The sequence below is a fragment of the Sinocyclocheilus rhinocerous genome, unplaced genomic scaffold (assembly GCF_001515625.1).
Source record: "Sinocyclocheilus rhinocerous isolate Xijiao unplaced genomic scaffold, SAMN03320098_v1.1 scaffold503, whole genome shotgun sequence".
In the NCBI taxonomy this organism is placed as follows: Eukaryota; Metazoa; Chordata; class Actinopteri; order Cypriniformes; family Cyprinidae; genus Sinocyclocheilus; species Sinocyclocheilus rhinocerous.
The window spans coordinates 848,887-862,789 of record NW_015643185.1 but is presented as its reverse complement, the minus strand read 5'-3'; the positions used below and the strand labels follow the sequence as shown (position 1 = coordinate 862,789).

At 36.0% G+C, this 13,903-nt stretch overlaps 3 protein-coding genes across 7 annotated transcripts in view; 2 read left to right on the top strand and 1 right to left on the bottom strand.

The window, feature by feature from the left end:
- LOC107757134 (CDK-activating kinase assembly factor MAT1-like) overlaps positions 1 to 9,583 on the top strand; it is a 46,485-nt gene extending 36,902 nt beyond the window's left edge. The window contains exons 7-8 of the mRNA XM_016574527.1: positions 2,878 to 2,999; positions 9,003 to 9,583. Of these exons, the coding sequence (XP_016430013.1) occupies positions 2,878 to 2,999; positions 9,003 to 9,117 (237 nt within the window). The 3' untranslated portion in view covers positions 9,118 to 9,583. The remainder of the gene's footprint in view (positions 1 to 2,877; positions 3,000 to 9,002) is intronic.
- LOC107757133 (tRNA (guanine(37)-N1)-methyltransferase) lies at positions 7,721 to 11,948 on the bottom strand. Of its 5 annotated transcripts, none has more exons than XM_016574525.1 (5): positions 11,863 to 11,948; positions 10,977 to 11,605; positions 10,500 to 10,624; positions 9,906 to 10,424; positions 7,721 to 8,258 (listed from the first exon to the last, which is right to left on the bottom strand). In XM_016574525.1, the coding sequence occupies exons 2-5, from the start codon at positions 11,482 to 11,484 to the stop codon at positions 8,214 to 8,216; spliced, it is 1,197 nt and encodes a 398-aa protein (XP_016430011.1). In that variant the 5' UTR covers positions 11,485 to 11,605; positions 11,863 to 11,948; the 3' UTR covers positions 7,721 to 8,213. The 5 variants fall into 5 exon arrangements, with proteins under 5 accessions (XP_016430011.1, XP_016430010.1, XP_016430012.1 ...); XM_016574524.1 differs by lacking the exon at positions 7,721 to 8,258 and adding an exon at positions 9,111 to 9,175 and having other exon boundaries at positions 9,770 to 10,424; positions 11,863 to 11,947; XM_016574526.1 differs by lacking the exon at positions 7,721 to 8,258 and adding an exon at positions 9,112 to 9,175.
- A 42-nt stretch (positions 11,949 to 11,990) lies between these two features.
- Positions 11,991 to 13,903, top strand: part of LOC107757131 (probable sodium-coupled neutral amino acid transporter 6) — an 11,205-nt gene continuing 9,292 nt past the window's right edge. Inside the window, exons 1-3 of the mRNA XM_016574521.1 lie at positions 11,991 to 12,221; positions 13,315 to 13,436; positions 13,678 to 13,751. Coding sequence (XP_016430007.1) covers positions 12,132 to 12,221; positions 13,315 to 13,436; positions 13,678 to 13,751 — 286 coding nt within the window. The 5' untranslated portion in view covers positions 11,991 to 12,131. The remainder of the gene's footprint in view (positions 12,222 to 13,314; positions 13,437 to 13,677; positions 13,752 to 13,903) is intronic.

Below are 13,903 nucleotides of genomic sequence, written 5' to 3'. Positions count from 1 at the left end.
AAAGTTATGCCTTCTTTCTTTGCGTGAACATTTGGGCGGCGTTATGCAAATCTTCCCACATCGTGAAGTAGACATGTGGGGGCGTGTTTGAACGAGGTGTTTTAGGAGGACGTGGACCAGTCTTAACTTTTATAAAGAATGTTTCTTTGGGTTTGAGACTTTAGTCTTTGCAACTTTAGGGATCTTATCTATTCAAGAACAGCTTGTAACACTCCAAAGAGAAAGGAAAGCTTGAAATCGCATCAGATATGACCCCTTTAAAGATGTTTAGAGATTTGACTGAGGAACTTTGTAGTTTGTACTTAAGATATTCTTGGGCGCACCTGTATAGTTATATATAGAGTTATATCTGATTTTATGTTACTCACTCGAAATGTTACATCAGAAAGTTATTTTAAATTTCAATCTTACGGCTCTTAATGTCTAAATGGGTGGTTCTTCGCAGAATAAGCTTTAAAGTCTATGGTCAACTTGGTCTGCTCTGGTGACTGACAGTGTGTACTACACTGGTACAAGGAGAATAGCTAATCATAATAATCATTTACATAAACTCTTAAAGGTACAGTAGCAAAAACAGCCTAGTTTTATGCTATTAAATTATGGTCAGTGAAACTAAATTATGACTCTTTTTGGTGCAAGAAACTTTTTATGATTTACATAACAGTTTTGGAAACACAGCCTTCTCAGACAACCGGACGGTTGTTTCAGCTCAGGGATTTCCTTCCCTCTCTACCCCCGCACAGTAATGAAGATGGATTGAGCCGGCAGCTCTGTTTTAAGGGCGCTGGGGAGTGAATATGTATCTATAGTCACTCAGCATGCTCAGAATCAGCAGCATTTCTCTACACACACACACACATACATACAACACCTCAAATAAATGTTGAGCTCAGATGTTCATTTTTGAGTTGGTAAAGATGCGGTAGTGGTTTACAATGGAGTGTGTGTGTACTGGAGTTCTGAAGAGTTTTCCACTGGTATTAGGCTGTTGACAGGGTAATCTATGATGGGATGGCTTCTATGTTTTGACATGAAAATCTCTAGACAAATTGTGTTTGGGACTGATCAGATTGGGCGGACAAGATCATTTGTGTTTGTTATTTTGAATTCATTATTAACCACAAACATTTGGAGTGTATGTAGAAAGTTTAAGTGTTCAATTTGTAGAATTGGAGTGCTGCATCTGCTTTTGTGAACTTGCAAGTGTGTGTGTGTTGTTTGCTGGTGTCATTGTGAGGAAAAATTGTTTTCAGTGAATAAATAAAATGGCTAGCTGGCCAGTAACTTTATTGAAGAAATGCATTGCAACAGTACAAGTTTTGAATTGAATTGCAAGAAAGATATAGGTCTCAAGCCACTTTTTTTTCTAAATTATTTTAAAATATATACTGTTGTCCAAAGGTTTGGGGTCAGTAAGATTTTTAAAGTATTTTTTAAAAGAATTATCTTATGCATTTATTAGATTAAAATACAGTAAAATGCAGATTATTAAAATGTAAAATAACTGTTTTTAATATGCTGATTTGATGCTCAAGAAACATTTCATATTATTACTAAATGTTGGAAACAGTTGTTCTGTGTAATATTTTTGTGGAAACCATGATACATTTTTTTCAGGATGCTTTGATGCATAGGAAGTTCGATAGAACAGAATTTTTTTGAAATATAAATTTTTTTTTGTAATATTATGAATGTCTTTACTGTCACTTTTGATCAATTTAATGTGTCATTGCTGAATAAAAATAAGAATTTCCTTTTAAAAAAATATCTTACTGACCTCAAACTTTTGAATGATTGTGTATATATTCATATTAATTATAAATTATGCTTAATATAATTTTGCCAAATTAACCAACCATTTTCTAGTGTCTAGGTCCTTGACTGCGCATTTAGGGTGCTCACACTCAGGAATGTTTAATTGCACAGCCAATTAACAGATCATAAAACTTCCCTCACTAGTGCTCTTTTTCACGCTCTGGTTCCTTGTATTGCTGTTGTTTTCTCTCTTTTTCTCTCCCTGATTTGTGTGGCATTATTTTACAATGTTTTACATTATTTTGCTGTTTAAATGCATGCAGTACTTTCAAACCAAAGTAACGAGAAGCTCTCCCATGGAAATTCCCTCTCTCCACACAAACACACACACACACTCTCACACACACTCTCACACTCTCTCCATGCTGTGGTTTCTGTCTGTCTTCAGCAAGTTCAGTCTCCCTTGTGTGTGTTGCCTTTGTGTGTGTGTGTTTTGGCAGTGAGTGATGTTGTCATACATCTATAGATCCCCTGCTTGGATCTGGATCCATAGAGGGATGTTTGTTGGCATTCATGCATTTGTGTGTGTGTGTGTGACTTCATCTCAGACAGAATGTCTGTTAGTGTTGTTTAAATGAGGTCATCTGCATCAACGGTTCCATTTTAAACTCAATGAGTGTGTGTTAAATAATATCACCTCAAAATGTGTTAAATAAAATAAAGTGTAAAATTAAATTATTACTTAAAGAAAATTAAATGAAAATAATATTTTCAATGTAACATTTTTAGGTGCTCTAAGCATTTTTTTAATATTATGTTTAAAATGTACCAACTTTCTAAATGGTTGTCCTCAGAAATCACACTGGTTTCTGTGACAGCCATAGACTTTGTAAAACAAGTGTCCATGGCTTTTTAGCCAGTAAGAACACTTAACCAATCAGAAATTATCTCTGCCTGTCAATCATTGTCCGTGTTTACGGGCAGGGTTTGAAGCAGTTGGGCAGTCTATCTATCTAAATCTTATCTAAATTTTTGTTTAGTAGTGACCATGACAAAAAAATGTGCGTTTGTATTGCCAAAACAGTGCAAAAATGCATCTTTCTCTCTGTCTCTTTCCTTCAGGGTCAGACTGTGTCTTTGGCTTCTGTTTCTCGTGTGGAGGAGGTGTTGTACGTCTATCAGCCTCTGTGCATTGACACATACGGGCCGCCCATTCCAGAACTGGATCAGTTGGGCCGATTAGGGTAACAATCTCTTGCATTTTGCTAATGTGAATTATATTATATTATGTAACACTTTACAATAAGGTTTCATTGGTTGACATTAGTTAACTACATTAGTGTTGGGTCCAAGTCTACCTTGTTGAGTCCAAGTCCAGTCCTAGTTTTTAACGAATTGAGTTTGAGCGGGAGACGTTTATTAATGTATTTCATATTAATTTTATTTGTCACTTATTTTTTTTTATGTTACACATGACGTGGATTCGTCTGAAAAATTTCTGCATCCAAAATGTCAGAGTCCACCCAAGTCCAAGTTTATTAACAGTTGCACTCAAAGTCCGAGTCCAAGTCCTGAGTCCAAATACCCCAACTCTATTAGTTAACATGGACTAACAAGGAAAATTTTATTTTGTCTGACTTTAGTTTGGGGACCAATTCACACTATTAACTAACTATTAACTATGACTTTAGCCTCAATAAACTTCTAATTTGCTGTTGTATGGTAGTTGTTAAGTTTAGGTATGGGGTAGGATTAAGGGATCTAAAATATGGTCATGCAAAATAAGGCATTAATATGTGCTTTATAAGTACTAATAAACAGCCAGTATGCTAGTAATATGCATGCTAATAAGCAACAAGTTACCTTTATTTTTTTATTAACCCACAAATAAAAACTAAAAATACATAGCTTATTGTTTGTTCATCTTAACTAACGCATTACTGTATTACCTATTATATTATATTATATTATATTATATTATCAGTATGCCAGTTAATTGATGGGCATCAAGGAACAGACTACATTTAATTAAATCAAATTATTATTATTATTATTTTTATTCATACATAGGGATATTGTTTACTTTTTGTACCTTCTCGTTTCCCTTTCTGCCAGTGAGAGTGTGTGTTTGACAGAGATAAATGACCTCTTATTCAAACAAATAAACCACATCTCCCATGGTGCCCTGCTCCCAGGGTAAACAGGAAGTCTGCAGACATTTTTGCTATGCTTGCAGTTTCACGCTTCACTTAAGTTTGACTTTCTCTGTAAGACACACTCTCACTCTTCTCAAACACACACAGTTTTTGAAGCTGTATTAGTATATATAAGGGCCTCTCGTTAATGCAATGATCTTTATTCTGCCAATGCTGTTTACTATATCTTACCTCTATAATAATTTCAACATGTCTGCACCCATGAGACAACTCGCTTCATGTCAAATAAAACAGCTTTTATTAGGCTACTGATGACTATAGTATTAAAGGGATAGTTTACCCAAAAATGAAACATTTGTTGACAGAATGTTCACCTTTAAATTAAAATTAAGCTTAACCCTAAGTTATACACTTGCAGTTGAAGTCAATGGAGCAAAAATGCAAGTATTGGCTCATAGACTTCCACTGTAAGTGTGTTTCTGTCACAGATGCGGTTGACAGAGCTTAACTTGTATTGAACCCGCACACACACAGGTAGATAGATAGATACACACTGGAATCTTCAGCAGAGGATATTGTGATGTGGTTTGGGCTGAAAAGCAGAGGACAGGAGAAGAAAAAGTGTGAGGGTTATGAAAAGAGAAGATAGGGTGGATCACTCTCTCTTTGTTTCTTTTTCTCTGTCGTTCTGAAATCTTTTTTTTCTTTCCAGCTTCAGTCTTTTGAAGTCGAGAGCGGACGAGTCTCTGAGTGTTTGTGTGTGTGAAGTTGACAGAGAGACGGATTGTTTTTTTGCTATTTGTCTTAGTGTGTTTTGACAGTGAGTTAGTGGAGATTTATGTTGGACTGGTTTGTGTTTTTGGAGGGTCATGTATGTATTCACTTCCACCTCACCCCCGAGGCGAACCCCGTCCTCTGTGTCCGTCCCTGTTCTGTACCTGTATAAATACAGATTGGGTGGGGCATTTTATTAAAGACAGCTGTGTGTGTGTGTGTGTCTTGAAAGGAGGTGATTGGGTTGGAAGTTTTCTTTCCTCCACACACAATGTTTTCAAGTGCAGTCAGCTGCATCTCTGTGTAATGTGTGTGTGTTGTACACCTCACCCCCGAGGCGAACCCCGTCCTCTGTGTCCGTCCCTGTTCTGTACCTGTATAAATACAGATTGGGTGGGGCATTTTATTAAAGACAGCTGTGTGTGTGTGTGTGTCTTGAAAGGAGGTGATTGGGTTGAAGTTTTCTTTCCTCCACACACAATGTTTTCAAGTGCAGTCAGCTGCATCTCTGTGTAATGTGTGTGTGTGTTGTATGAATAGCGTTTTTTTTTAGGAGATAACTATGCCTTAATATGCTCTTCTACTCTTACAATGTTGCATTTAAATATATTTCAAATTTTGCCTATACAAGTCTCCCTTGATGGATCAGTAATCTTCCCATCAAACCCTCTCAGGACACACACACACACACACATTCAGTCAGTCTTGAGTGATGTCTTTGGTGAGTTTGGAGACGTGTCTGCAGAGATTTGGATAAGGTAATTAGTTTAAGAGGCATTTGGTATTGGACAGGATACGACTTGCATGCGAGTCTGTGTTTATATTAGGTTTTGTTAAAGTTTTGAAATAATCCAAGTTACATTGAATTCCATTCTAAAGTTTGGGTTCATTAAGATTTTTTTATGTTTTTAAAAGAAGTCTCTAATGAATTTATTAGATCAAAAAAAGTAAAAATAGTTTAAAATAACTGTTTAAAATAACTTTTTTAATATATTTAAAAATGTAATTTATTTCTGTGTTAGCAACGCTGTATTGTCAGCAGCCATTACTCCAGTCTTCAGTGTCACACGATCCTTCAGAAATCATTCAGTAAGCTGATTTGGTGCTCAAGAAACATTTATTATTTTCAATTTAAAAAAAAAATGCTGTTTAATAATTTTTTGGAAACCATGATACCTTTTTTTTAAAGATTATTTGATAAATAGAAAGTTCAAAAGAAAATTGATTTCAAATAGAAATCTTTTGTAATATTATAAATGTCTCTATTTTCATTTTTTATCAATTTAATGCATCCTTGTTGAAAGTTTATTTCAGTTAATTTCTTTAAAAAAAAAAACCTTACTGATCCCTAACTTTTGAACGGTAGTGTAAAATTCCAAATAGTTTGACAACTTGCAGTGGTTTATTTTTATTTTTTTACTTCTGTTCCTTCTTATTTCTTTTGTGTTGTGCACAGTGAGTCCTAAAGTCTGAAACTACTGAAACTACTAGTGAACATGCTTCTATGTTGCATCATTTTTTTATTTTATTTTTTATGTTAAAGGGGTGGTTGACTGGGTTTTTTCTAGGCTTGATTGTGTTTATGGGGTGTTAATGTTATCATGTGTTAATGCTTCGTTTGTTAAAAATCGCAATCAACCACCCCTTTAAATGGAAAGTTTTCACGAGTTTCTTAGTATAATTTTCTTCAGGTCAGAGCGATTGGCAAGGACTTGTCTTTCGCCGTGCCAATGTTTAGACTACTTTGTCTATAGAAACACACTTTGCCATACAGGAAGTCATCTTGTGCTAGATAGGAAGTAATCCATCAGCAGGTCAGAAGAGGGAGCATGTGTGAACAGGGTCAGTAGCTTTATTGTGTTTTTCTACATAAATCTGGTTGATTGTTGTTTATTTAGGTAATAAAGAACAAGAGGTACTGTGAATATAGCCATGTTTAAGGCAATCATTTAAAACCTAGTAAAACAATTACTACTTAATAAAAATATTAAGCACACCCATTTTCATTAGACATTTCATTAGGATAATTCATTAAGTGACTTCCATCCATCCCTCCACCTCTCCCTGTCTGTAAGTTTTTTTTTTTTTTGGAAACTGCATTTTGAGAGTTGAGATTTGAAATTTGCATATGCAAACAAGCATAAAACAAAGATTCTGGCCTTGGCTTCAAGAGTAAATTTGGCTTGCAAATGGCCCCCATTTCTGTGTGTAAGAGGTAGCAAGAGAGAGCTGAACTTTTAAAACATACCCCTAGGGTGCATTATGGGAATTCAACGAACAAACTAAAACGTAATTTGCTGTAAAATTTGCAACGATTTGTATCGTGAAAAGCGCTATACAAATAAACTTTAATTGAATTGAATTAATATCCTCCTAAACAATTTAGTCATAGTCCAAACCCTCACATTAGTCACTTTTCAAACTTCCTTCCAGTTTTCTTTTAAATCTTTTCTTCCTTTAGGACTTCTCTTATTCGTTCTTCAGTTTGAGAGTTTCATTCATATAAAAATATATATACTTTTTTATTTATTTTAACATTTTGAACTTTTTTATAATTACCAAAAATGTAATATTTTAGTTTGTGAGTCCCATTTGTTGTTACAAAAGATTTCTACTTATTCTACTTATTAATCAGCACAACATTGATAAAAAAGAAGAAATGTTTCTTATTTTGTGAAAGCACAAAATCAGCATATTAGAATGATTTCTGAAGGATCATGTGACACTGAAGACTGGAGTAATGATTGCTGAAAATTTAACTGTGCCATCACATGAATAAATTACATTAAAAAATATATTAAAACAAAGTTATTTTAAAATGTATTTATAACTATTATAATATTTGACAATATATACTGTATTTTTGGTCAAATAAAATTGGTGAGCATAAGAAACTTCTTTCAAAAATCTTATTGACCCCAAACTCATTTTCACATAACCACAAAAAAAATATTTGGTTCCAAACAAAAATATTTTCAAGCCTTACAATTTATGGAAAATAATTGACAATATACAACTTGATAAAATGGCTCTTATAATTTGCAATTAGTCTGACTACATTTGACCATTTATGAAGGTCATGCACTTTTATTTACTGCTAACAAATCCATTTTTAGTTTTAAAGACTATTTTGTTCCACTTTCTTTTTTTCGTTCTGAATCTGGATTAAAAAGTGATAACAGTGATTCATTGGGGATTTATAAGTGTGGTTTGTGGATTAATGATGGAGAACTGAAGCAGCATTCTGTGTGCATTAGCTCATGGTCCAGTGCTTCAGTAATCTCTGTTTGTTTAGAAAGTGTGTGAAGCTGAGAGGAGCTTAAGTGTTTCTGATGATACCTGACCCCCTCTATCGCTCTCCACCCCTTCCCTCTCTCTCTTTCCATTTTTCTCCTCCTCTCACTGTAGTATCAGTTTACATGTAATTTTCAGTTCTCTCATAATGAATGGCCGCTGTGAACTCCAGCTGCTGGAGAGTTTTGGGGGTGCTGGGCTGGTGTGAGATCTCAAGAGTTCCTCTCACAAGCATTAGGTTTCTGACGCTTGTCCTGATGGTTTGTGGGTAACCGGCAGCTGTCAATTTGGAGAAGAATGTATGGATTAAGAAGTGACATTTTTTATGCATTGCTACATATTAATATTGATATTTTAGTTATCTACAGCAATTACGTTCTTATATATTTAAATGTGATGTAGTTTTGTTTTTATAATATTTACTACCAAGTTTAAGATCTGTAAGATTTTATTTTTTAAGTAAATTAATACTTTTAATCAGCAAGAATGCATTAAATTGATTTAAAGTGACAGTAAAGACATTTATAATGTTACAAAAGATTTCTATTTCAAATAAATGTTGGACAAAAAATGTATCGTGGCTTGCACAAAAATATTTGGTTCATAAAATATACGGTTTGCAGTACAAAACTAAGGAATAAATGACAATTTAAAATACATTAAAATAGAAAACAGTTAATTTACATTATTAAATTATTTCACAATTTATTTTTGAGCACAAGACATTTTTTCAAAAACATAAAAGTCTTACCCATCCCAAACTTTTGAACAATAATAATGTTATATAACATTATATTTTTCAAAAATATAATTATAGGAACAGCTGACATTTTTGTTTGATAAATTTGAAAATTAAACAAATTTTTTGTTGTGGTTGGGAAATCCATGGACTCATGCATGTAAAACAACAGAGCTGCTCCCTCTAGAGGATAAACCAGATTATACTTCAAGCCAAAATTGTGTGTTTGGAAACCTCTGTTAAGCTATTCACTATTATAACTAATCATCTTCTCTCATGTCCAGGTATTTGAATTATGTGCGCACAGCGTCTCCGCAGGATCAGGCTGGTGGTTATACATCAGGACTGGCATGCCATCGTGCCATCCATGATGCTTTCAGTGGCCTCTTCCCCTCATGATATTATGAAACTACAGCCACTTCCACTCCATCTGTTCATCAGGCTTCCTAAAGACTCACTGACAAGTAAAGGGAGAGGCTGTGAGTGTTCGGACACATGGGAAAGATTCCTGTGAAGGACTCCTTGTGAATATGACCCATTCAGAGGGCCAGCTTCAGAATACCCTGGAGTTTATGTTGAAGAGTGACATAAATAAGCTTTAATAGGTGTACAGATATTTATTTTTTTTGATCAGTTTTGTTATTTTTGTAATGCTGCTTCAGTTAAATAAACACACACACACACAAATTATATGTGTCAGTCTTGGTTCAGTGATCGCAGCATTCACCCACATGGAATGATAATTTATTCAAAACATTAAAAGAACAAAAAACTAAAACATATTAACAGGCAAGTTAACAACCACAGAGTGTATTCAGTCTGTCAGATCCTCACACTTCTGTTTCTTAGGACACGGCTCCTTACTGAAATAAATGAACTTTTCCACGACATTCTAATTTATTGAGATGCACCTGTATCTATGGAGAAAGAGAGACACATTTTAGCATAGCTGAAATGACCTGCCATCAATACTACGGCATGGTGTGTATGTTTTTATTTCATGTTTTAATACTGCTGCCAAATGATACTAGTGAGTGTGAGAGTCTCTTACCTCTGTCTTGAGTGTGTGTACTGTACAGGACCCCTCTCGGCAATGTAAAACTCACACACATCATCTCCTTATTGGGTGCCACATTCCTCACCAGGTGCACAGAACACCATCCTTGCAGGGAAAGCTTGAAACTCACCTCTGCCCGCTCCACTACATCCCTCTGAGCGTCATCTTCCTTGGAGAACCCGTAGCAATGCACCTGTGGCAAGTTGTCATCCGGACAGAAAAGACTCTGGTCTGGCTCTGGGCCCAGCAGACCTCTGAAAGCATCAAGGAACTCTAGAGCCAGTGCGGGAAGGTTCATCACCACATGAATCTTTTGTGATCCCTTCATTAGAGCAGGCAGGCGCTCCCGTACAGGTCCTCGGATGAAGTCCCGTCCATCCATGTTAAATGATGTTATTTTTCGGTCAACCTTGTTGAGTTTAGCATTGTGCTGAAGCCAACAGAAGGACTCCGGGTTCAAGTCGTTAGCGAGGACCTCACAGCCTCGATGGGCCGCTGGGATCGCGAATGGACCGACCCCGGCGAAAACATCCACTACAGTATCTCCGCGCTGAAGAAGGGAAACGATGCGCTCGTGTTCTGTGCTTAGTCGAGGGTTCCAGTACACCAGAGAGAAATCAAACTCGTACAATACGCCATTCTCACGTACCTGAGAGAGGAAAAAAAGGAACATTACAGAATGATGTATGTGAATATGCTGACTTTATTTATAAGATGAACTCACTTTTGCCACCATGTTGCTCTCTCCTGCCAAAACCTCCATTTGGAAGTTCCTGTAAGTGGAATCAATGGTGTTGGTCTTATTGACCACGCAAGTAACGCCAGGGTTCTTATCTATGATTACTTGACCTGGAACAAAACACCAAAAGTCCATAAAAAGGTTTAAACATCAAGGGATAGTTCATAATAAAAACTCTGTCATCATTTAGTCACCTTCATGTCATTCCAAACCAGGGATATTATTGTTAACTAAACCTAAAACTACACACTACACTTTGTTACTTGACAAAGCTGAAATAAAATAAAATGTAAATATTGGATGAAGAACTAAATGAAAATTAAAAATGTTGCCTTGCCAACTAACTGAAATAAGTTGAAGAGCAACATGCATACAGGTTTGGAACGACATGAAGGTGAGTAAATGATGACAATTAGTGGGTGTCTCTTTAAGTTGATTTATTTGTTTATAATCTCTTCTCACCAATTAGTTTTCTGTAGGGCAGCTGGTGGTCTCTCAGGTTCATGTGGGCGATGTGGCCCACTCTACTAAATCCTGATGTCACATCCTGTCCTTCAGGAAGTACAGCTCGCAGTATCTCTTCACTCTTAAGGTTCTCATAGGTGAGTTTCAGTTGGTACTTCTGGATCTCCTGAGGCACCCCATACGCTGTCAGAGCTTCTGCCTCCTCACTGCCAAACGAATCTGCAGACGTAATGCTGTTTGGGTCCAAAAGCAGCAGCCGATGTTCTCCTTTACTACTGTCTTTATTTCCATCTTCATTGTGTTCCTCGACAACCCGTTTGAGTCCTGGCCTCTGTAGTGCCACTTTCTTCAAACTCTTCACCACTTTGTTGAGAACACTGGTTGGTATTCGTATGGCAGGAACACTGACTGTCTGACTGAAAGCTGCTCGGTCCAGTTCTGTCATGCCCCGGACTGTCTGAGGGGGCTTGTAGAGCCCCAAATCAGTCTGTGGTTGGTCAGTCATGGCTTTCTGAGAACGGACAACAGAGGAGCACTGGAGATAAATTCTTGCAAATTGGTTTAAAATCTGAGACAGAGAGATACAACTGTGATGTTTCTGCAACAGGAACAAAAGTCTGCCAGATCTGTTGGTCAAAGAGAGAGAGATAAAGTCATGCCCTGTACAAGTGTCTAATGAGACAAAAATAAGAATTTACAACCTTTTCGTGAATTCATACACAAAATTTATATAAATGCAAATTTTTTAGCAGCAGACTGTTATCTACACTTGATAATAAACTACAAGATTGTTTAGCCACAGAGCTTAAACCGTGTTATTCAACACACTCAAAACATAACTTTTAGATTTATAATAAAAACAAAATAAACTGTCACAGATCACCCTCTCCAGCCGGCAGCCACACGAACACGCTTTTACAGTACGTCATTTCTAAGCGACCGAGACTTCGGCTGTGCCAGACGTGATTGGTCTGTGACGTGTAACATTAGTGGACATGTGACCTTCTTTTATAATCACGTGAATAGCGATGTTTATGTTTGCTTGAGTCTCTCTGAAACCGGTGGTATGAAAGCCGGGTACATGAATTGACGTCCCCGCTAGCGAGCAGCGGGGTTCTGGTTGGTGCAGAACAGTAAACTAAACGGCGGAACATGTGGAAAAACGGCGCAAACTACAGCGTGCAGACGGGGAGCGAGTATGAGCCCATCGGAGAGGAGAGCAGACCGCTCTTAGCGGCACAGGTAAACCACAGCCTGTATATCCTGATAACTTTAATATTAAAAGTAAGAAGAAGAACAAGTGTCATTAAATGATGATCGTCATGATGGTCCTTTTTGTCCCACGTGAACATATTTGTAAATAATAACTAAATAATGAAAATCTGACACCTAGGTTTACTATGTTTTTTATATAATCTAGTATTATGTATTTATGTATGTATGTAAACATTTCATGTTTCGCCCAGGACCGTGCATTGGTAAATGATTATAGTAATTATTTAATAATTATAAAAGTTAATTATGACCTAAAGTCAACATTATGAAATAAAAAGTCATAACTATGATAGCAAAATTGACGTGTCATAGAGACTCATGCCATAATTATGACTGAACAAAGTTTTTTTCCTTATGTGGCGGAAATATGTTACATATGTATGTATTATATTTTATGCATTTATTTATTCTATTATTAAATTTTTTTGGACATAATTATATATTAAAAAGAACTGAGGCTGTGTTTCCAGGTTATGTGTTAACCCTGTTATCATTAATTTTTTATTGTTTTTGTTAAAATGATGTAAAATTCCATTAAGAAACTGCTTCTCTGCTAAGACTAAGACTAAGTTGATTTGTATAGCACAGCATTTACAAAGTATAGGCCTACACAAAACAGTATTTACAAATTGCTTTACAGAGGCATAAAAGAAAATACATTTTAGACATGCCAAAGTAAATTAATGTACATTATTAAAGTAAATCTAGTCTAAACCAGTGTAACTTTACACGCAGTGCTGTACTAGTATTTACAAATTATATTTGATGTTGCTGTAAAACCATAAAGCTGTGCTCTCATGCACACAGAGTATGTGCATTGTCATTTGCTGCCTCATGCTTTCTAATCATTTTCTCTTCATCACATGCTGATCTTATGCAGTTTTATTTTGTCTTTGCAAAGATTTCACTTCCCTTTGTGCTTTCAGTAACTTGGTGTGTAAGCAGACTGTAATGACATTCTTTTTGCATGCTTTGTGGCTTGCATAACATCTAGGATCTATTTTGTCTCAGTTTGCTCTACTGTCATGTCTAATTCCTGGTCTGTTTATCTTCCTCACAGGGTGTTCAGGCTAGAGGTGCATCCTTCTGGTCTTCTGCCTTTAACCTGATGAATGCCATCATGGGTAGTGGCATCCTGGGTCTCTCCTATGCTATGGCAAATACGGGCATCATTGGATTCAGGTACATGCACACAGTGTTCCCGATTCAATACAAGTTCAGCTGTGTTGACAACATTTGTGGCATAATTGATTACAACAGAAAATTGTTTTGATATGCCCCTCAGTTATTTTTAAGCAAAAAATGCAGTTCCAGTAAGGCACTTACAATGACATAAACAGAGCCATGCAAAAAATTATATTTTTACACAAGAATAGAAATGAAGGACTTCTCAATAGAGGAACCTTGCGTGTGTTTCTCACAGTATTCTGTTGCTGGTGGTCTCCAGTTTGGCTGCTTATTCTGTCCATCTCTTGCTGCTCCTCTGTGACAAGACAGGTAATTTCTCTCACTTTTGACCTCTTCTTTACTCTGCTTACTCCTGCTTACCTTTTAACTCACCAGGATTATTATAGTAAAACTAAAACCATAAAAAAACATGTATGTTACTTGAAATAAAATAAACGTTAACTGAAATAAAATTTTTAATA

Bases quoted from the DNA above. Each gene is read 5' to 3' on its own strand.
- LOC107757133 (XM_016574522.1), bottom strand. From the start codon at position 11,484: ATGACTGACCAACCACAGACTGATTTGGGGCTCTACAAGCCCCCTCAG. The intron at 10,625-10,976 runs GTGAGAAGAGAT...GTTTTGTTCCAG, and splicing joins GCCCTACAGAAAACTAATTG to GTCAAGTAATCATAGATAAG. The intron at 10,425-10,499 runs GTGAGTTCATCT...TTCCTCTCTCAG, and splicing joins AGAGCAACATGGTGGCAAAA to GTACGTGAGAATGGCGTATT.